We start from the raw sequence: 22,038 nt of genomic DNA, 5'->3' as shown, positions 1-22,038 counted from the left end.
TGCACAGCAGCTCCCTCACTGCTCGCAACTAGTCCTCACATCACTGGAAGGGGAATGACCCCTAGTCATTCCCCTTCCAGTGATGCCAACAGCAATCAAAGCTCAATTATAACGGGGCAATGTGCACAGCCCACAGAGGCACACTTGGAGCACCCAACTTGGGTGACTGGAGGATGCTTACTGTACAAGGCTCTTCTGCTAATTCAGGAGGTACAGCAGCTGGTAGTGGTGATTGGGGGCCGGGCTGGACAGCAGGCAGCACCAGGTTGCCAGCCAAGGCAGGCGCTAGTGAGGCCCTTCAATTGCCCCACCCACCAGTCACCCCACACATGGCCCTGATTGCCGTCCAGGCCTAGGAACCCCACCCTATATATTGGGAACAGTCTCTTAGATTTAAAATTAAAACCTGGCAAGGCTACTCTAACACTGAAATAACAGGGTGATGCAGTGATGACATGCATGGATTCTGGCTTGCACATTTTGTGATCAGCCCTTATTCTGACACTTTTGTGACAAAGCCAATTAACTTCTCTCTGCTTCAGTTTTCCACCCATAAGATGGGGAAAATGGTACTACTGCCTTAGAAGGATCATGTTATGTACTACTATTTATTTTAAAATATATATATTTTATTGATTTTTTTTACAGAGAGGAAGGAAGAGGGATAGAAAGTTAGAAACATCTACCAGCTGCCTCCTACACACCTCCCACTCAGGATGTGCCCACAACCAAGGTACATGCCCTTGACCGGAACCGAACCTGGGATCCTTCAGTCCGCAGTCCGCTGCTCCATCCACTGAGCCAAGCCGGCCAGGGTTTTTTTTGAGAGAAGGTGGAATAGAGGGGGAAGGGGAAGAAACAGAAAGAGAAAAATACCAATTGGTTGCCTCCTGCAAACACCCCCACTGGAAAAAGTACGTGCCCTTGACTAGAACTGAATCTTCAACCCTTTAGTTGCAGACCAGAACCTGAGTGAAACAGGCTAGGGTTAAATATTTACTTAGTTTTGTTTTTTGTTAATCCAAGATGATGTGTTTTAAATCTCCTCTCAGTAGACATTTGGGGAAAGGTTTTAATGATGAATTAGCAGTAAATACAGAGCAGTAAGCAAAACAAAACAAAAAGAATCATATTAATAACATTTATTTTTTAACTGAACCTTTTAAAAAAATGTATTTTATTGATTTCTTACAGAGAGGAAGAGAGGGATAGAGAGTTGGAAACATCGATGAGAGAGAAACATCGATCAGCTGCCTCTTGCACACCCCCTACTGGGAATGGGCCCGCAATCAAGGTACATGCCCTTGACCAGAATCAACCTGGGACCTTTCAGTCCGCATGCCAACACTCCATCCACTGAGCCAAACTGGTTTCAGCTGTAATAACATTTACATCATCTAAATCAGTGTTTCCCAACCTCTCATGATGAGAATCACCTGGTGGAGTTGTTAAAACACAGATTCCTGAGTCCCAACTAAGAAGTGCTAAACTAGAATTTTTGGGAACATATAGATAAAATTGTATACTTAACTAGTGCTCTAAGACAGATTTTATATACAGAGCACTAAGTTAGGTATGCAATTTTACCTATATGTTCTCAAAAATTCTAGTTTAGCACTTCTTAGTTGGGACTCAGGAATCTGTGTTTTAACAACTCCACCAGGTGATTCTCATCATGAGAGAAGGTTGGGAAACACTAATCTAAATAATGTAAACTGAAGTAGATCTAATAGAAATTATAATATTGAAAAAGTAGGATAATATTGCATATGTGTGGAGAATGGGGGTAAGGGAGAGAGTGTCATTGTCTATTATTACTGTTACTTGGAGTTATAAAGATAAACATCATGAGAGAGTAAACAAACCAAAAACAAATGAAAGAGATAGTGGATCAAAAGATGAGTTTTATTTATTTGTTTAACAATAAGTTTTGTTACCTGCCAGTTTGGCTCAGTGGATGGAGCCTCGGCCTGCAGACGAGGGGCAGTGGGTTCATTCCGGTCAGGGGCACAAGCCGGCTGAGTGTTCAGCTCCCAGTGTAGGGTGTGCAGCTAATCGATGATTCTCACCTTTGATTCTATCTCTCTCAATAAAAACATATTAAAAAAAACAACAACAATGCTGCCCTCGCTGGTTTGGCCCAGTGGATAGAGTGTTAGCTTGTAGACTGAGAGGTCCTGGGTTCGATTCCAGCCAAGGGCACATACCTGGGTTGCGGGCTTGATCCCCAGCTGGTCAATGATTTTCTCTCATAATTGATGTTTCTCTCTCCCTCCCTCCCTCTCTCCCTCTCTCCTTCTTCCTCTCTGAAATCAAAGAAGTATATATATATATTTTAAAATACTGAAAAATAAGTTTTGTAAATGGTGAGCATATATAACTTTGATTTCATGAATCCCCAGCAACGACCATCACAGTTTTATTTTTCTACTTTTTCAAACCCCTATTTTTGCTCTATTAACAACTGTTAATACTCCTATAATGATAGCATTCTTTTTTTTTTTTAAATATATTTTATTGATTTTTTTACAGAGAGGGAGAGAAACAGAGGTAGAAATGTCGATGAGAGAGAAACATCAACCAGCTGCCTCTTGCACACCCCCCACTGGGGATGTGCCCGCAACCAAGGTACATGCCCTTGACCGGAATCGAACCCAGGACCTTTCAGTCCGCAGACTGACGCTCTACCACTGAGCCAAACCGGCTTCGGCATGATAGCATTCTTCAGTCTCTGTCTCTGTCCTACAATTTCTTTAAGGCGGACCTAGCCTTCTCAGTGAGGCTTTTATCCAGATTACTCCTTAAATATTTTACCTTCATTTCTGTGTAAGTTTGGTTTCTGTGGTTAGATTATAAATCTCTCCAGAGGAGAGGCTGGGCCTTACCCTTTTTGCTTTATAATCTGGTACTTGTAGCATATTGTCTTTTACATAGTCTGTGTGTTTATTGATTTATATAATTGTAACATAGAAATGGGAAGTTGACATATGAGTCAAGTTTCACTTAATATTTGTTATGAAATTACATTTAGAATTTTGTTTACCTTTTCTTTTAGCTGTGTAAGAAACAGTTTCAGTACAGTGCCTCCTTGAGAGCACACCTTATTCGACATACCAGAAAAGTTGCACCCTCTTCTTCATCTTCCAATTTCACATCTAATGAGGCATCAGGCACATCGTCTGAGAAGGGCAGGACCAAACGAGAATTTATATGTTCCATATGTGGAAGGACATTACCTAAATTATATTCTCTTCGAATACACATGTTAAAGCACACTGGTGTAAAGCCACACGCATGCCAGGTAAAGCCATAATATTTATTTTGTTATATAAAGAAGATTGAAATTTAAGTGGTGTTGAGACCGGTTGATTCTGGAGTCACCGTTACTCTTAAAAAATGTCACAAGGAATTCTGTGACATTTTTAGTTTGTTGCCTGGGTAAAGGGTGATTCCTAATTGTGTTCTTTAATTTGCTGTTTAATTTATTATAATTTGAATGAATCTATTTAGAATGTTCATGGAATTCATAAAGATATAGGGGATGTATTGGGTGAGAATCATCATCCCAGTCATCCCTTAACCTTCGGCAGGACTAACCCGGACTCAAAAGGAACCTAGGGTTTAGACAAATCTCCTTAGCTAAATCCTCTGTGCTGTGTATCCACTAGTGCTTAGGAGGTCTGAGGGTACAAATATCAAAATATGACTCCTAAGTAAATAATCCTATGATTAGCCAACATTAGGCTATTCTATTCTATTCTATTCTATTCTATTCTATTCTATTCTCTCTCTCTCTCTCTCTCTCTCTCTCTCTCTCTCTCTCTCTCTCTCTCTGTTTTGTTTTAGCCTTTTGTTACATGAGAGTCCTAACTAATAAAGAGGGAATGTGCTAATTGACTGTCATGCCCTCACAAAGATGGTGGCGTCCAGAGCCAATCGGAGGGAATATGCTAATTGACTGCCACAGCCACAAGATGGCAGTGCCCAGTCCCCTTAGCCCACCGGGGTGGCAGGCATGCATCACTCCGCGCACCTGCCTCTAGAGTCCCCCGGTTCCTTCACACCCCCAGCCGCCCAGGGCTGGCGGAGCCACAGGTAACCGGGGCCGGCCGAGGCTTGTGCTGCTGTCGGAGGTGTGATGGGGTGTCACCTTCCCGATTGCAGTTTCACCTCCCGCCTTTGAGGGTTCCCAGACTGTGAGAGGGGGCAGGCCAGGCTAAGGGACCTCCTCTCCAGGGCATGAGTTTTCATGCACTGGGCCTCTAGTAGAATATAAGAGCTTGAAATAGGTCCTATGTAGCCTTCATCCAGACTCAGTAGGTATCAACATAAGGTCAGCTGTCAAACTAAGTATTATTTGGCCTCTGGTCTTCTAGTATAGCACTACTCAAAATGTGTGGTCTATGGAAGATAACCACAGACATGAGAATAAGCTTTTTAAAACTGTTATTGACAGTGTTGAGACATTTCTATTGCATTAACAAAAATCTCTTCCCCAGTGGATTTCTGTGGCCGGGGAGAGGGCTGGGGGGACTGGTTCTTCATCACAGAGTTTGAGAAGCACTGTTCTAGCTGGTGTAGCAGAAAATTAGTATATATATTTTTTTATTGAGCTCCATGTCTCTTTTAATACAGTATATATACTATTTAATCTCTCAAAAACAGCATAAGGTTTTGCTTTGAGCTCTGCCAGTGATCACATGGGTATAAGAAAAATAGTAATATTTTGAAATCAGAAGATGGTCAACTAGCAAATACCTTTGGCATTTGTTTCAACTTTCACTCTGTCGTTTTGTTCATAATTTAAGTTTTTAATTTAAAATGGCATACAGGTTTCTCTATCTTCATTCTTCAGAAAGAGCTTCTATCTGCTTTTCGGTTTTACTGTTTTGAATACCTGTGCTGTCTTAGGTCTGTGGGAAGACTTTCATCTACAAGCATGGTCTGAAATTACACCAGAGTCTCCATCAATCACAAAAGCAGTTCCAGTGCGATCTATGTGCTAAGTCATTTGTTACCAAACGGAGTCTTCAAGAACATATGAGTATTCACACAGGTAATGAGTAATTTATATTTCTATTGACATAATTCCGAGTGGGGCAAAAGTAGGTTTACAGTTGTGAGCATGGAGAAGAGTTTATTCTTGTATTATTATTTATTAACAGCTATATTATTTTCCATTGGAACAACTGTAAACCTACTTTAAACCCACCCTGTTTACATTATATACTATTAATTTATTATATTAATTTTCTGTGATTATTTCAGAAATTATATTGGTAAACTGATGACTGTATGTGTGCAGTGTTTCATTAATGAGAATAAAGCTAAAAGATGTTCTTAAATCTAGTTTTAGAGCTATATTATTTATGTAAAAATATTCATTGTTTTCGTCAGCATAGAAAAATGCATACTGAATTTTATTTTATTTTATTTTTAAAAAAATATATTTTATTGATTTTTCACAGAGAGGAAGAGAGAGAGAGTTAGAAACATCAATGAGAACCATCAACCAGCTGCCTCCTGCACACCCCCTACTGGGGATGTGCCCGCAACCAAGGCACATGCCCCTGCCCGGAATCGAACCCGGGACCCCTCAGTCCGCAGGCCGACGCTCTACCCACTGAGCCAAACCGTTCCCGGCGCATACTGAATTTTAAATCATGTATAATTTAATTACTTTTTAAATATATTTTTATTGATTTCAGAGAGGAAGGGAGAAAGAGAGATAGAGACATCAATGACGAGAGAGAATCATTGATCAGCTGCTTCCTGCACACCCCACATTGGGGATTGAGCCAGCAACCCGGGCATATACCCTAACTAGGAATTGAACCATGACTTCCTGGTTCATAGGTTGATGCTCAACCACTGAGCTACACCAGCCGGACAAATCATGTGTAATTTAGATGGAGGCACCTATAGAAATGGTCATGCTTTTAAAAAGTTACATAGTAGGCAAATGTAACTATCAACATGTTATGCGGCTTATAATTTCATTAGAATTTTATTTTACACATGTTTATTTTCAAATGCTCAAAGCAGTTATGTGGAAATGCCTGATGAAGGGTAGATATCACCTCTAGAACTTGTATTCAGCTCTTACTATTACATTCCAGATAATTATGAAATGTATCACATTCTTTGTTTAGCAGTAGCCTTGCTAGCACTGTAGCTGAGAGGAAGTAGGGATTTTGATGTGGTTTGTTGTTATTCTTAGAGGGTGGCTGCCAAATGTTTTATCTTCCATGTCCCTTTGATAAAATAACCTCTGAAATATGACGTAAGACATTCTGTTGGAAGAGCACATGATTGTTGGATTTGTGACATGGTTTTATTTTTGTAGGAGAGTCCAAGTACCATTGCTCAGTCTGTGGAAAGTCTTTTCACAGGGGCTCTGGCCTCAGCAAGCACCTCAAGAAGCACCAGCCGAAGCCTGAGGTTCGAGGCTATCACTGTACTCAGTGAGTGTTCAATGTTCAATGGGCGAACCATTCAGTTAATTTCTTATGTTCATGCTAAGTTTGTTTGAAAGTGTTTTCAAAAGAAAATATTTGAGGGGCTGTAATTGATAACTACCTGTATTGTATAGTTGAAATTTGCTAAGAGTAGAACTTACACACACACACACACACACACACACACACACACCCCTCCAAGAGGCTAGATGTGCTAATTAACTGGGTGGAGGGAATCCTTTCACAATGTAGTATACATATATCAATTCATCATCATGTACACTTTAAATATCTTTAATTTTTTTTTGTCAGTTATACCTCAATAAAACTGGAGAAAAAATATTTCAAAATAACATTAAACTGTTACTTGTTTCTTCTTGATTCTAATCCCCATTTTTATCTAGACATTTATACTTACTATTTTTTAAACTTTTATTTAGAAATTAATCACATACCGTACAAATTCCCATTTAAAATGATTTAGGCTGCCCACCTGGCCTGACTACACTTATGGGGTCAGTGCTGCCACAGCCCTGGAGCCAGAGGTCCAGGGCGCCTTCCCCCAGTCAGGGCCCCTGGCATGGGCCAACGTCCCTCCTGCCCATCCCGAGTCCGAGCCGGACCTAAATGGCCTCCTGGCACCCAGCATCAGGGTCATCTCCTTCAGGCAGAGTGGCATGGCTTCTTCCTGCTGGGATGCCTGTGGGTGGGGGTGTGACCACAGGTGTGGGCACCGATCTGGCCATGGCGTGCTGTGGGCATCTACATGGGTCAGCTGGAGCTGGACATGGAACTGGTGCCTGATGAAGCTGGCAGCTTGAATGAGCAGCCGGACCACGGGGAATGGCCTGGTGCTGGACACCATTCCAAGGACCAGGACATTAAAACCTGGTGATTTAAGAGAGTCTTCAAATACAGTGCCTGGGGACCATATGGTATGCGGGGAAGAATGATCCCGGGGCCAGCCAGAGTTTCTCTCTAGGCGGTTTCTCTGAAGTGCTGGGCCCTCTGCTAGTTTATCTTCCTTCAGACTCCTTTACTTTCTGCCTCTCTTGATTTCTCCAAAACCTCCTGAAATTATTTTTTTAATTGAGGTAAAATTCATGTAACATAAAATTCATCACTTTAAAGTGTATAATTCAGTGGCTTTTAGTACATTCACACTGTTGTGCAAGCATTATCACTTTATTTTATTTTTCTTTGTTGATTAAGGTATTACATATATGTCCTTATCCTCCATTGCCTCCCACCACCAATTTCTTTTAAAAAAAATGTTTTTATTGATTTTTAGAGAGAGAGGAAGTGAGGAATAGAGAGACAGAAGCACTGATGATAGAGAAACATTATCTATCATTGCCTCCTGCACACTGCTTACTAGGGATCCAGCCTGAAATCCGGGCATGTGCTCTGACCAGGAAGTGAACTGTGATGTCTTGGTTTATGGGCTGGTGATCAGCCATTGAGCCACACCAGTTGGGCAGCAGTACCACTTTCCAATGACAGAATGCCTTCGGCACTCCGCCAGGCAGTTCACAGCTGGGTCTTGGTTTGCTCTTCCTGTTTGTGCAGAGTCAACCAGAGGTGAGAGCTTAGGGCCTTTTCAGGTCTTTCCTGAGTGTGCACAGCCCTGAAAAAGTGTGTGGACTTCTAGATTCCCAGGAATATGTGAGAGATTTTTGTGGTTTTTAAAAATATATTTTATTGATTTTTTTATAAAGAGGAAGGGATAGGGACAGAGAGTTAGAAACATTGATCAGCTGCCTCTTGCACATCCCCCATTGGGGATGTGCCTGAAACCAAGGTACATGCCCTTGACTGGAATCGAACCTGGGACCCTTCAGTCCACAGATCGATGCTCTATCCATTGAGCCAAACCTGGTAGGGTATGTGAGAATTTTTCAAAGCCCTATTCCTCAAAGCATTTTCCCTTCGATTGACTTAGACTGAGTCAGTTGCTTCATCCATATAGTTAAGGTGAGGCCTACTCCCAACACATGGAGAGAGAATGGGAGATGGTAAAGAAGGAGATCAGATGGGACTGAGGAGGAGACAAAAAGTATATGTCCTCTGTTTGGGAGGTCTGCATGATTCTTTCTAAAATGTTTCTAGGTAGGGCCAAAAGAACTTAACATCCTGCAGCCTTATTACAAGATTGGACTACTAGTGAACTCTTTTCTTAAATTGGGATCATCCTGTGGAGTTCTAGAAACCCAAGAATATTCTAAATTCTTGAAGCTTGTTTTAAAAGAATAATATGATCCAATTGGGTGGTTGAATTTTATTATTGCAGATGTGAAAAAAGTTTCTTTGAAGCTAGAGATCTTCGTCAGCACATGAACAAACATCTTGGTGTGAAGCCATTCCAGTGCCAATATTGTGATAAGTGCTATAGTTGGAAGAAAGATTGGTATTCCCATGTGAAGTCTCATTCTGTCACTGATCCTTATAGGTGAGTAAATCTGAGGAGGATCTTAACTACTTTATTCACACACACACACACACACACACACACACACACACACACACACACCCCTATGTGGTCGTCATGCCCTCACACCCTGATGCTCTCACATGGGGACAATATATCACCAGGAGTTGTGTGTGCAGTGGGTGCACACAGGTGGGTGGACTGAATGCGTGCGGAGCCGCCGAGGCGGGTCCCGGCAGCTCTACCTCCACGTGGCAAAGCCTGGGGTCCCCTGGCTCCAGCCTACCTCTTTGGGGAGATCAATCACAGGGCTCCCGCACTGTGAGAGGGCACAGGCAAGGCTGGGGAACGCCCCTCACCCTGAGCGCACAAATTTTGTGCACCGGGCCTCTACTGTGTATTGAGGTAAAATTCATGTAACATAAAATTCATCACTTTAAAGTGTATACTTGAATTATGCTTTTAATTTTTTCTCTCCATTTTAGATGTAATATATGTGGCAAAGAATTTTATGAAAAAGCATTGTTTAGAAGGCATGTAAAGAAAGCTACCCATGGGAAAAAAGGAAGAGCAAAGCAAAACCTAGAACGGGTCTGTGAACGATGTGGAAGGAAATTCACTCAACTGAGAGAGTATAGGAGACACATGAACAATCATGAAGGTAACTGTGTAGCTGTATAATATAGATGAATATATAGAGAATAAAAGACAATCCAATACTGATACTCCTTTTATCAGCCCTCTTGTTTTTTACCTCACCTTCCATAGAAGTTTTTTTTAAGTGATATAGGTGATTCTGAACCTGAGTATCTAACTTAGCTTAATATTCTTTTTTTTTTTAATATATTTTTATTGATTTTTTACAGAGAGGAAGGGAGAGAGATAGAGAGCTAGAAACGTCGATCAGAAAGAAATATCGATCAGCTGCCTCTTGCACACCCCCTACCGGGGATGTGCCCGCAACCAACGTACATGTCCCTGACCGGAATCGAACCCGGGACCTTTCAGTCCGCAGACCGACGCTCTACCACTGAGCCAAACTGGTTTCAGCAGCTTAATATTCTTTATCAACATTTTCATGGGCTACTTGGAGCCTGTTTTCTTTTTTTAAAATATATTTTTTATTGATTTCAGAGAGGAAGGGAGAGGGGGAGATAGAAACATCAATGGTGAGAAAAAGTCATTGATTGGCTCCCTCTTGCACCCACACCCAGGCATGCACCCTCCTGGTTCATAGGTTGACACTCAACCGCTGAGCCATGCCTGTTTTCTTACCCTAGGATTATAGGATTGCTGGGAAGGCTAAGTGAGACCGTGCACGGAAACTCAGAATTGCCTCAGTAACTTCTATCCATGTGCACATCTTAGAGAGATTATTTTACAGAACCTGGTTTATTCTAAAATAAACCATGAGGTCCTAAAATAAAAGATTGCCATAGTTAAGATAAAAAGGCTTATGCACTACTGTATTTTAATAAAAGCATTATTTATCAGGCAAATTTAATATATTTTGGTACTTGCACACCTCACCACACACACACACCTCTCTTCTGCTTTGTTTTAATAGGAGTTAAGCCATTTGAGTGCTTAACGTGTGGAGTAGCGTGGGCTGATGCCCGGTCTCTAAAACGCCACGTCAGAACACATACTGGTGAACGGCCCTACGTTTGCCCTGTGTGCAGCGAAGCCTACATAGATGCTCGGACACTCCGCAAACATATGACTAAGTTCCACAGGGATTATGTGCCTTGCAAGATTATGCTGGAGAAAGATACCCTTCAGTTTCATAACCAAGGGACTCAAGTGGAGCATGCTGTTAGCATCGTAACAGCAGACATTCATGAGGAGGAAAGCAATGACCCCCAAGAACTGGAGACGGTGGTCGTGACCGGAGAAAGCATGGAAACTCTGGAAGCCGTTGCAGCCACTGAAGAGTATCCGTCTGTATCCACTCTCTCTGACCAAAGTATTATGCAGGTGGTTAATTACGTGTTGGCACAACAGCAAGGACAGAAGTTATCTGAAGTTGCAGAAGCTATTCAAACTGTTGAAGTAGAGGTGGCACATATTTCAGAAGCAGAATGAACATGTAATGGAAGTTTGTAAAAGGGACATCTCGTGGATACTGAACTCACAGAACGTTTGTTTACAATACTATGTGACTCTCCACTTAGACTTTGTGTGTGAAAATTTTGGGATGTTTGATGATGTTTTAACATTTCTGAATGGTTTGTCCAGCTAAAGTCCATTTACTGTAAAGAAATTGAAAATACTATTTGATGGCCGTGGTTTATCATGGTATACTTTTTATGAATTAATGTGTGTAAAGGACTATTGTAAATGAAAAACTGTACAGTTTCATTTGCATTTTGGCATTATTATATTCTTTGAGTTTAAAAGGCTGCACCATTAGGCTTTTCTTCTCTTTTATTCTCAAAATATAGAAGTTTTGTGATTTCATTTGCCTTTTTATAGATTTAAAATTCTAATATAAAGCATTTTAGTCAGATGAATAGGTATATTACATTTTAAAAATGCTTCAAATCTGTGACTCTTGATTTACTATTTATTTTAAGCCCTTATAAGTCAGGGATTCTTTATTTTAAAGCACTTAATGAGTTACATATTGTAATCAAGTTTGCACAGTATACTTACCTATATGGAGCACCTTTAAATGAATAGCTGATTTTAAATATGCCATTAAAATGCATGAAATGCCTAGTAAAGCCTTACTATACTCTTTTCAAGGTAAGTAAATAGACCATAAGCAAAAAATACTGTTATTAAGCTCTGTTGATAAAATAATTTCTCCTGGATAACAATACATGGGGGGAGGGTGTGGAAAACTTTCAATTTTGCTGAAAAGTGAACAAGTTAAAACTAGGTTTGGTTTGTTTGCAGCTTTTGTATCATGTTCTCTGTTATTTTCTCTCTTTTTTCCGCCTTCTCTTTGTTTTTGTTTTTTTGTATCATGTTTAATTGTTCAATTTTATTGAAAAAACTGCAATTTAGAAATAGGATAACTAGGTAGACATCTGTGGTGGTCCTGTGGATATCATATAATTAATTGTACAATAATTTCAGAATATTGAAAAGTCTTCAATTCTGTTCTCATTGTAGTATACTACTTAAAAGAAAGTAATTATGGCCCACCAAATTTTTGAAAGTAAATTATTTTTAAAAAGTTACCTGAGATTTAAATTATATTAATTTGTTTTTGATTTTTAAATTCCCACTTTAAGCTACCTTATTTTTTTATTTTCTGATTTTCAAAATAACTATTTCTTTCCTCTGGGAAGCTACCACTTAAGCTATAATTGTTAAAATCAAACATTTAAGTATTAAAAGCTAATATAAGGTATAAAATTAAGATATAAGTGAATCATATGTAAATCATTCCTAAAGCACAGGAAAATAATGTGCCTTGATGTACAAATACTTAATTCCAGTTCACTTTAAAAATGGCTTCATAGATAAAGAATTAATGTGATGCCATGCATGCATTATATTTGCATATGTAATATTTGTATTCGCAAATTTCCCATTATTTCAATAGTTGTGTGGCTGACTTTCAGTTTTAAGTGAATTGACATACAATCTATAACTCTATAATGGCTGTTTGTTTATTGTATCTTTTGGTTAGTGAAAATGTATTTCAAAACTGACTAAAATTTGAAAATTGTGTCTTTTTTGTTTCATTTCCACCATTGTTATTAGATTTAGTTAATTGTATATGGCCATTGATGTATGTCATAAACATGTAAATAAAAGATGTTGAAACCTGTTTAAAAGCATAAGCTTTGGGATTGAGCTGGTCACTATTTTCAATTTATAAATCAGTTGCTGTTATTTGATCTGTTAGCAAGTTAACCCATTTAAAAAAAAAAATTTGTGAAGCCTCCAATTTTATTTTACTATTTTTTAAATGTTAAATCATTTTTAATTTTACACTTACAGTTGACATGCAATATTATATTAGTTTCATTTGCACACCCCAGTGATCAGACATTAAGGTTAACCCATTCTTTAAAGGGAAGAGGAATAGAACACATTAGAAAAGAACCATCTGGCCCTAACCAGTTTGGCTCAGTGGATAGAGCGTCGGCCTGCGGACTGAAGGGTCCCAGGTTTGATTCTGGTCAAGGGCATGTTTCAGGCACATCCTCTTCAGGAGGGTGTGCAGGAGGCAGCTGATCAATGTTTCTCATCAATGTTTCTATCCCTCTTCCTCTCTAAAAAAAATCAATAAAATATATTTTAAAAATAAGAACTAGTCCTAGCCGATTTGGCTCAATGGATGGATCATCTGCCTATGGACTGAAGGGTTCCTGTTTGATTCCGGTCAAGGGCATGTGCCTTGGTTGCAGGCACATCCCCAGTGGGGCATGTACAGGGGGAGGCTGATGCATGTTTCTCATTGATGTTTCTGACTATCCTTCACCCTTCCTCTGTACAAAATCAAGAAAATATTTTTTAAAATAAAAATAACCATTTGGGGAGCACATAATAATACTAAAACTTCTTTTTTAAAATATTTTTTAAATATATTTTATTGATTTTTTACTGAGAGGAAGGGAGAGAGAGAGCTAGAAACGTCAATGAGAGAGAAACATGGACCAGCTGCCTCTTGCACACCCCACCGGGGATGTTCCTGCAACCAATGTACATGCCCTTAACCGGAATCGAACCCAGGACCTTTCAGTCTGCAGACCAATGCTCTACAGCTGAGCCAAACCAGTTTCAGCAAACTTCTTACTCTTAAATATAATAACAAAATTTAGTGTAATTGGCAACTTTGGATAATTTAAATGTGTAGAATTGCGTAAGTTGCATGTAGAAACCAGTTTCCGAAATAAAAGCTTTATATTATCACTAGTGGCTTGGTGCATGAAATTTGTGCACATTAAAAGGGAATTAGAGGAAATGATTTAATATTGCTATTTGCCCTTTATAATAGAAGTGTCAGAGATGAAAGAAGATTAGTAAAATGTATATTAAAATCTTCCTCTTGTCAGTCTGGGGCATGCTATGGGACCCAGAGTCAAGTCCCTGACCATCTGCACGTACCTTGAAATTGCACAAAACCCAGCCCCAGCCAGCCCCACCCCAATTTGGTGAGATCCAGACCCGGTTGGCCCCATCCCTGTCAAGCCCTGCCTGGCAGGGGGCACAACCTCAGGTCCCCTGGTCCAGCACTGGGCAGGGGGTGCAGCTTTAGGTACCCTGGCACACCCTCAGGTTCCCCAGCCAGCACCGGGGCGGGGATGTGGCCTGAGGTCCCTGGCCAGGTGCTGGGGCAGGGGGTCACAGCCTCAGGTCCCCTAGCCCAGGGCAAAAGGTGCGGCCTGAGGTCCCAGTCAAGCCGCACCAGGCAGGGGACACAGTTTGGCGCTGGGGCAGGTGGTGTGGCCTGAGGTCCCCCGACTTGCACCAGGGTGAGGGACACAGCCTGAGGTCCCCATCCAGCCCTGCATGGTGAGGGCGCAGACTCCGGTCCCTGGCCTGGCACCGAGGAAGGGGGCGTGGCTTGAGTTCCCCAGTCAAGCTCCACCGGGCAGGGGACATGGCCTCAGATCTCCCATCAAATTCCACAGGCAGCCTAAACCAGTTTGGCTCAGTGGATAGAGCATCGGCTTACAGACTGAGAGGTCCCAGGTTCAATTCCGGTCAAGGGCATGTACCTTGGTTGCGGGCACATCCCCAGTGTGTGTGTGTGTGTGTGGGGTGTGTGTGTGTGTGTGTGTGTGTGTGTGTGTGTGTGCAGGAGGCAGCTGATGGATATTTCTCTCTGATTGATGTTTCTAACTATCCCTCTCTCATCCTCTCTGTAAAAAGTCAATAAAATATATTGGGGGGGAAATCCCACAGGCAGGGGTGCAGCCTGAGGTTCCCCATCAAGCCCTGGCGGGGAGTGCAGCCTCGGGTCCCTGCTGATTGCTTGTTAAGGCTCGTTACAGGAACTTGGCCTCTTCTGTGGGTGCAGTCATCTTGTTACAGTTTGATGGTCAATTTGCATTTCCCTCTCTATTAGATAGGATGGGGGGAACTTCTATATGTATAAGGATTTCTGTTTAGAAATGCATTGTTTTGTTGTCAGATGACTTTCCCCAAGCAGTGTGGATATCTGCTGGTTAAATCTGCTTTTTACTGCCCTAGCTGGTGGATAGAGCGTTGGCCTGAGACTGAAGGGCCCAGGTTTGATTCTGGTCAAGGGCACACGCCTGGGTCATGTGCTCAGTCCCCAGTAGGAGGCATTCAATCACTGATTCTTTCTCACCATTGATGTTTCTATCCCTTCCTCTCTGAAATCAATAAAAATACATTTTTTAAAAACCCGTTACTATTGCTGCTACTAAGCAGTTTGTATCATTGCTGTCACTGATGTATATGTATTGCCAATGGAAATGAATTAACTGTGTTAGCCAGTTTGGTTCAGTGTATAGAGAATCAGCCTGTGCACCAAAGGGTCCCAGGTTTGATTCTGGTCAAGAGTCAACCAATCAATGTGTCTCTCTCACATGGATGTTTCTCTCTGTCTTCCCCTCTCTCTTCCACTCTCACTAGAAATCAATGGGAAAAATACCCCAGGTGAGGATTAACCAAAACAAACAAAAAATTCTAAATGGTGATATATTTAAGATTTTTCTATGATTGAAAATAAGACCCATCAACAACCTTGCAAAATTCCCTTATTAATTTAAATAGTTTGGATTGTATACATACCTAATTATGTCATCTACAAATAATGAAATTGTATTTCTCCTATTTCAATTCTACTTGCCTTACTGCTCTGATTGGATGTCTAGTGTAGTATTAAAAAGATGGTAACTAAAAATAGTGGCCTCCTTGTCTTTCTTCCAATCACAGAGTGAAAATCAGCTACACATGGTGGCGTAGGTAACTTCAGGGTGAGGGGCTTATTGCCAAAAAATAAGCCATGTGAATAAGAGGTTTGAACTTACGGTTAACCACCACCCCCAGCCGCCAGCGGAGGAGAGAGAGAGGCTGGAGATTGAGTTCCATCAGAGTGATCACTAATGCATTAGCCCAATCAATCATGCTCAGGAAAGGAAACCTCAACAAAAGCTTAGAGGCTCAGGGTTCCCTGGGTGGTGAACCAGTGGTGGCTCACCCTGGAGCAGAAGCTTCTGCTCTGAGATAAGGCCTGGGTAAGTGTGGTTGAGAGGGGACTCCCTTCTGCCCTCCAAAGTCCCCTCCCAAGTCCAAGAGAGGTTCTCATCTGGGCAAAGTGAGCTGAGAAGACCGAGGCTTTGACCACGCTGTGTCTGTTCATGAGGAGGTGGTTCCAAGCTGAGAGGACCTCAGGCTGCTAACCATCCCTTCCACCAAATGTTCAGTTTGCAGAGGAGGGTGCCACTCAGAAACTTGAGGAGGTCCCCACTTCCAGATTCAGAACCCTGGCTCAGAGACTTTGCTGGGAGAGAGGAGCAGACGGTGAAACAGAGAGCTAATCTCTTCCCAAAGACTGACTTTATTTGCAATGGAATCTGAGGATATGGAAGCCCAAGGGACACTCTCAAGCTCAGTGGAGGTTAAGGTGAGAGGCGATTGGGAGGAGATTCAAGATACATGATAAGCTGTAGGTCTGCTAGTGTGTAGGACAGAACTAGGAAATGAGACAGATGGGAGGAGCCCTCCTGGAATCAGAACAAATCTTGATCTCAGAAATTATTTAAAAAAATTTTTTTATTGATTTCAGAGAAGAGGAGAGAGAAACATCAATGATGAGGGAGAACCATTGTCTTGCATGGTTCAACCACTGAGCCATGCCAGCTGGACATTTTTTCAAAGGAACCATAATGTGCACATTGACTTTTTTGTAATTTACTGTCCTAATACAATCCTAGGGTATTATTCAAAATAATTTAGCAGCCCTAGCTGGCTTGGCTCAGTGGGCAGAGCAGCAGTCTGTGGACTGGAGAGTCCCAGAATCGATTCCAGCCAAGAGCACATGCCTGGGTGGAGGGCTTGGGTGTGGAGGCAGCTGATCAATGATTCTTTCTCACCGTTGGTGTTTCTCTCTCTCTCCTCCCTTCTTCTCTGAAATCAATAAAGAAATAGTTTAAAAATAGTAATTTAGCAACTAGCCAGCAATTAGTAGTGTTTAGCAGCTGGGTTATGATCATGGAAAGAGAGGAAGAAAGCACTATTAAAATCAGTGTCATCCCAGGGTAACCATAACCATACTTAGAGCTACATCACCCTGCCAGAAACAGTGGAAGGGGAAATAAACTTCACTAAAATAACCCAGCCTGTCCCCGAACAAGCAACTAAGAATAACCTGGCCTTGGGAGGGGAAGGGGCGGGGGACCAGTACCCATTGCTGCCGTGATTGATATACTATCTAACATGTCCAACTGCAGCCCAGCCAGTGTGGCGCTCAATGGTTGAGCTCCAACCAATGAACCCGAGAGTCAGTTCAATTCTGGTCAGGGTACATGATCAAGTTTATCGACTCCCATACCAATGATACCATTACATAATTATTAGATTTCATGATGACTCCATTCTTCCAAGAATCTTAGTTCCCCTTGAAAACTAGCGCTATGGACTTTCAATCACTATCTCCTACTTACCTACATTCTGGCTGGAGGTTTTTAAACTTTAAAGGGTACCTACCCTGTATATGTCAATTTTGGGGGGTGGGATGGGTAGCTCTTCAGGATCCACCATCCTTCCAGGTACCTAGGATCTAATCCCTAGTCATCCAGGATGCTTCTACCTCTCCCATCATTGATTCAGCCACTGAATTCCTGTTACTTCTATCCCATTCCTGCTAATTAGTTAACGTAAACTCATGCATGCAGCATACTATAATACCAACATCTTGGTTTTTTTGCTCTCATACTTGCCCTATTCCCCTGTCTTACACCTAACTTCCAGATTATTTGAAACTGCCCTTCCTCTGCAAACTCCCTGGTTTTCTAATGGCTCCGTATAAAGCAAACAAGCCAAGTAGGAATGAAAGTTTGTGTGACAGAGGTGACTGTTATAATTTTTATCCATTTCAGCATGGCGACACTACCCAGCACCCTTTACTTTAGGAGCAGCACAGGGCCCGGGTCTGGGAGCGCTTGGTCACAGCACTGTCCCCATACAGCAAGGTTGAAGATTCACTTCCTGGTCAGTGTGCACATACAAGAATCAACCAATGAATAAAGAAGGAAACAAATTGATGTTTCTTTCCCTTCCTCTCTAAAATCTATATAATAAAAGCCCAGTGACCATTACAGTGTAAAGACCAGATGCTATGATGCACACTGAACACCAGGGGGAAGACACAATGCAGGAGCTGCCCCCTGGTGGTCAGTGCCCACCACAGCTGGAGTACTGCTCCGCCAGAAGCCAGGCTCACGGCTGGCAAGCACAGTGGCCATGGCGGAGCCTCTCCCGCCTCTACAGCAGCGCTGAGTGGCAAGCCAAGTGGTAAGAAGCGGGCAGGTGGGCCATTAGGAGCAAGGGGTCCCAGAATGTGAGAGGGATCCCAAATTGCGAGAGCGCAGGCCAGGCTGAGGGACCTCCTTTTGCCCCCGCAAGAATTTTGTGCATTGGTCTTCTATTCAGCAATAAAAATATTAAAAGTTGGCACAGTATAGCAGCTGCTTGTTACTCCTACCAGAGAAAGCAAGACCCGTGGTAGGAGTCGTATTTAGGATTCCTGACTTTCTTCCCTGGAGCATGACAGACGAATGCTGCTATAGAATTCAAATACAATAGAAGAAAGACTTGTTTAGCATCAGCAGGGAAGGCAACGTTTGTTTTCCTTTGGAACATAATTACACTTAAATCCTGTTTGGGGATTTAAAATATATATATATTTTATTGATTTTTTACGGAGAGGAAAAGAGAGGGATAGAAAGTCAGAAACATCGGTGAAAATCATGGATCAGCTGCCTCTTGCACACCCCCTACTGGGGATGTGCCCGCAACCAAGGTACATGCCCTTGACTGGAATCGAACCCAGGACCTTTCAGTCCGCAGTCCGACGCTCTATCCATTGAGCCAAACCGATTTCGGCCTGTTTGGGGAAATTTGCTGGTATGTATATGTTAATACTTGGGGACAGGTTTACATACAATTACGATTCTATTTATGGTGGAGAGGTACTTATGAATCTGAGTAAGTGAAACCACTACTCACACCTTGACTTTTTAAAAAGCTTTTAAGCAGTTTTAGGTTCATAGCAAAACTGAGTGGAACAAAGTTCCCATATGCCCCATGTCCCCACAATACATTTTCATCCTCAATTGCATCTTCAATTAATTTGCTTTAATCATTTGCAAATATTTCAACATTCTTTCTCATTCTTTCAATGTTACTCCTTGCATTACTTGTGCTGATCTCTTTTCCTGATAGGGCATATTGATATTAATTCTATATACAGGGTGAGGCAAAAGTAGGTTGAGTACACAAGCTTATTCTTATATTATTTTCCATATGAACAACTGTAAACTTTTGGTCCACCCTGTATATTATAAACTTTTCAGTTATGGTTACATGGATAAATTCATTTCTAATGATTCTTATTCAAGTGTTACATCAACTATGATTTATAGGAATAAAATAATTCCAGATATATGATAGCATGAGATCAAGACAATGCTAGATTCCGAGTAAAACTCATTTGGGGGTGTATGACATGTCAGTGATACAGATACACACGAATTCAGGTAGCTTCTTGCAGCAGTCATAGTGGTCATCCTTGATATTTACATGGTATGTAAGTTTTTACTTTTCCTAAATATTAAACAATGAATTCAATGGATAGTGTAGGTAAAATGCTCCGAGGGCCTGTTCTTAGAAAACACAACATCTTAGTATTCCGGCACATTTGTATTATATTAACAAAGTACAGAGGTGTGAACATGCACAGAGAGTGGTTATTGTGATGGAATTTTCTCAAGGCAGTTTGATAACTCTCTCCCTGTCTGAAGCCCGAGCACAGGAGCTAACCTGACTCACATTGGGGATACCTGTACTCCTCACCCACCTCTCGTTATCGAAGTGATGTAGGGTCAGTGTAGGAAATTCGGACAAAATGAAAAAACTAAACAATTATTGCTGACAGTGGGTTTCTGTGGGGGTGGAGGGCTACATAACATGAGAGATTTTTTATGAAATCTGGTCATGGGGTTTAAAAATGCCTTCACTGTGGTGATGGGCCGCTCCGTCTGCTCTTCCTTGCAGCATCTGCATGTTTCAAAGATCTGAAATTCGGCCTCTGGTCCCCTTCTCTAAGATGTTGTATGTTGTCTTTACCCGTTCACTTATTTCATTGGCCCTAAAGATGTTCTTCCTGCAGTTGCTACTTCTGCTATACATGGGAGTTTCATGTTAACAATTCTTTTTATTAAAGGTTTCTCTCATTGATACAATGTTGAAAAGGCCTTAGACAAAATTCAACACTTATTCCTGACAAAACGACTTAGAAAGTAGGAATTGGTGGATATTTTTAACATAAAATACTTCAGTCCTAAAGCAGCATCTTTTTTAAAAAAAATATATATATTTTATTGATTTTTTTTACAGAAAGGAAGGGAGATAGAGAGCCAGAAACGTCGATGAGAGAGAAACATCGACCAGCCGCCTCCTGCACATACTGGGGATGAGCCTGCAACCAATGTACATGCCCTTGATCGGATTCTAACCCAGGACCCTTCAGTCAGAGACGCTCTACCGCTGAGCCAAACTGGTTTCGGCCTAAAGTAGCATCTTAATGGCAAAACATTGGAGACATTTCCACTGAGAACAATGAGGAAAGGATGCCTTTATTTCTATTACTATGCAATATTGTACTAGAGGTACTAAGCAATGCAATTAGGCAAGAAAAATGAAGCAAAAGCACAAAAACAGGTAAGGAAGTAAAAGCATCTTTAGTTGAAGGTGAACTAATGGTACATCCTGGAAAGTCTTAAAGAATCAACGAGCCTCGCTGGTCCGGCTCAGTGAACAGAGCCTTGGCCTATAGCTGAAGGGCGCCAGCGCGATGCTGGTCAGGGCACACGCCCCGGTTGCAGGCTCAGTGATCAGTGGGGAGAGATAGGAGGCAGCCCATCAATGATTTTCTCTCATCACTGATATTTCTATCTCCCTCTTCCTCTCCCTCTCTGAGATCAAGAAAAATATATTTTAAAATAATCAATGATAAAATTCAAACAATAAGGGAATCAAGATAGGAAAGTATAGAATCAACACACAGAACTTAATTGCCTTCATATCTTAATATAACCAGCACACAAGATAGAGAAAAATCCCATTTTTAACAGCAACAAAAAATATTGCATACTTTAGGGATAAATTTAAGAGATATGCAAAAGCTATGTAAGAAAAAATTTAAAAACACTCCTGAAAAAGGCTAACGCAGACTGCTCTCGATTAGGCTTAATATTAGAAAGATGCCACTTAACTAAAATTAGATCCCAATCTCACAAATGCAGAATATATTCCAAACGGATCAGAAATGCATTTAAAATTAAAAATGAAATATAGGACTAGAAAAAAAACAAAAAAAAAACAAGTGAATTTATCTTTAACTTTAGTATAGAGAAAGGCTAAGTATTCACATATAATCGAGAGGCAATGAGATTAACAAAGTTTACTATGTAAAAAATGGAAGCTTTCACATTACAAAAACATACTATAATCAAAGCCAAAAGATATTAGGAGACACTACTTTTAACACATATAACAATAATTAATATATAAAGAATTCTTAAAAATTGAGAAAGAACCAAAAATCCAATGGTAAATGAAAATAACATGAATAAACTGATCATAAAGATATTCAACTGGCCATTAAATGAAGATATTCAACCTCATTCATAGCTAAAAAAGCAAATTAAAAACTACTCTGAAATATCATTTTAAACCTATCAGATTTGACAAAAATTAAGAGCATGACATTCTGATGGCAAGGCTGTGGGCAGAGGCACTCTCATGCATTCCTACTGGGAAAACAAACCGGCATTACCCCTTTGGAGAATGTGGCAATGTCTAACACAAGTGCATATCCACTTATATGTTGACCCAGCAGCACTACTTCTGAGAATTTTCCTGAAGTAAGATACATCCCAACAATATAAAAACATATATGCACAAGGTTATTCAATTGCAGCACTGTAATGGCAAAAT

General features: G+C 41.0%; 1 protein-coding gene across 3 annotated transcripts in view; it reads left to right on the top strand.

The window, feature by feature from the left end:
• ZBTB11 (zinc finger and BTB domain containing 11) overlaps positions 1-12,940 on the top strand; it is a 32,769-nt gene extending 19,829 nt beyond the window's left edge. For 2 of the 3 annotated variants that reach the window (XM_036447714.2, XM_036447711.2), the window contains 7 exons: positions 3,056-3,301; positions 4,912-5,056; positions 6,347-6,464; positions 8,749-8,907; positions 9,372-9,547; positions 10,454-12,751; positions 12,900-12,940. In XM_036447714.2, coding sequence (XP_036303607.1) covers positions 3,056-3,301; positions 4,912-5,056; positions 6,347-6,464; positions 8,749-8,907; positions 9,372-9,547; positions 10,454-10,971 — 1,362 coding nt within the window. In that variant the 3' untranslated portion in view covers positions 10,972-12,751; positions 12,900-12,940. The remainder of the gene's footprint in view (positions 1-3,055; positions 3,302-4,911; positions 5,057-6,346; positions 6,465-8,748; positions 8,908-9,371; positions 9,548-10,453; positions 12,752-12,899) is intronic. The other variant, XM_036447712.2, reaches the window with a different exon arrangement.
• Positions 12,941-22,038: the final 9,098 nt, after the last annotated feature.

This window comes from Pipistrellus kuhlii, unplaced genomic scaffold (genome assembly GCF_014108245.1).
Source record: "Pipistrellus kuhlii isolate mPipKuh1 unplaced genomic scaffold, mPipKuh1.p scaffold_m20_p_2, whole genome shotgun sequence".
Classification (NCBI taxonomy): Eukaryota; Metazoa; Chordata; class Mammalia; order Chiroptera; family Vespertilionidae; genus Pipistrellus; species Pipistrellus kuhlii.
This window is presented reverse-complemented; position numbering and strand designations above follow the sequence as displayed.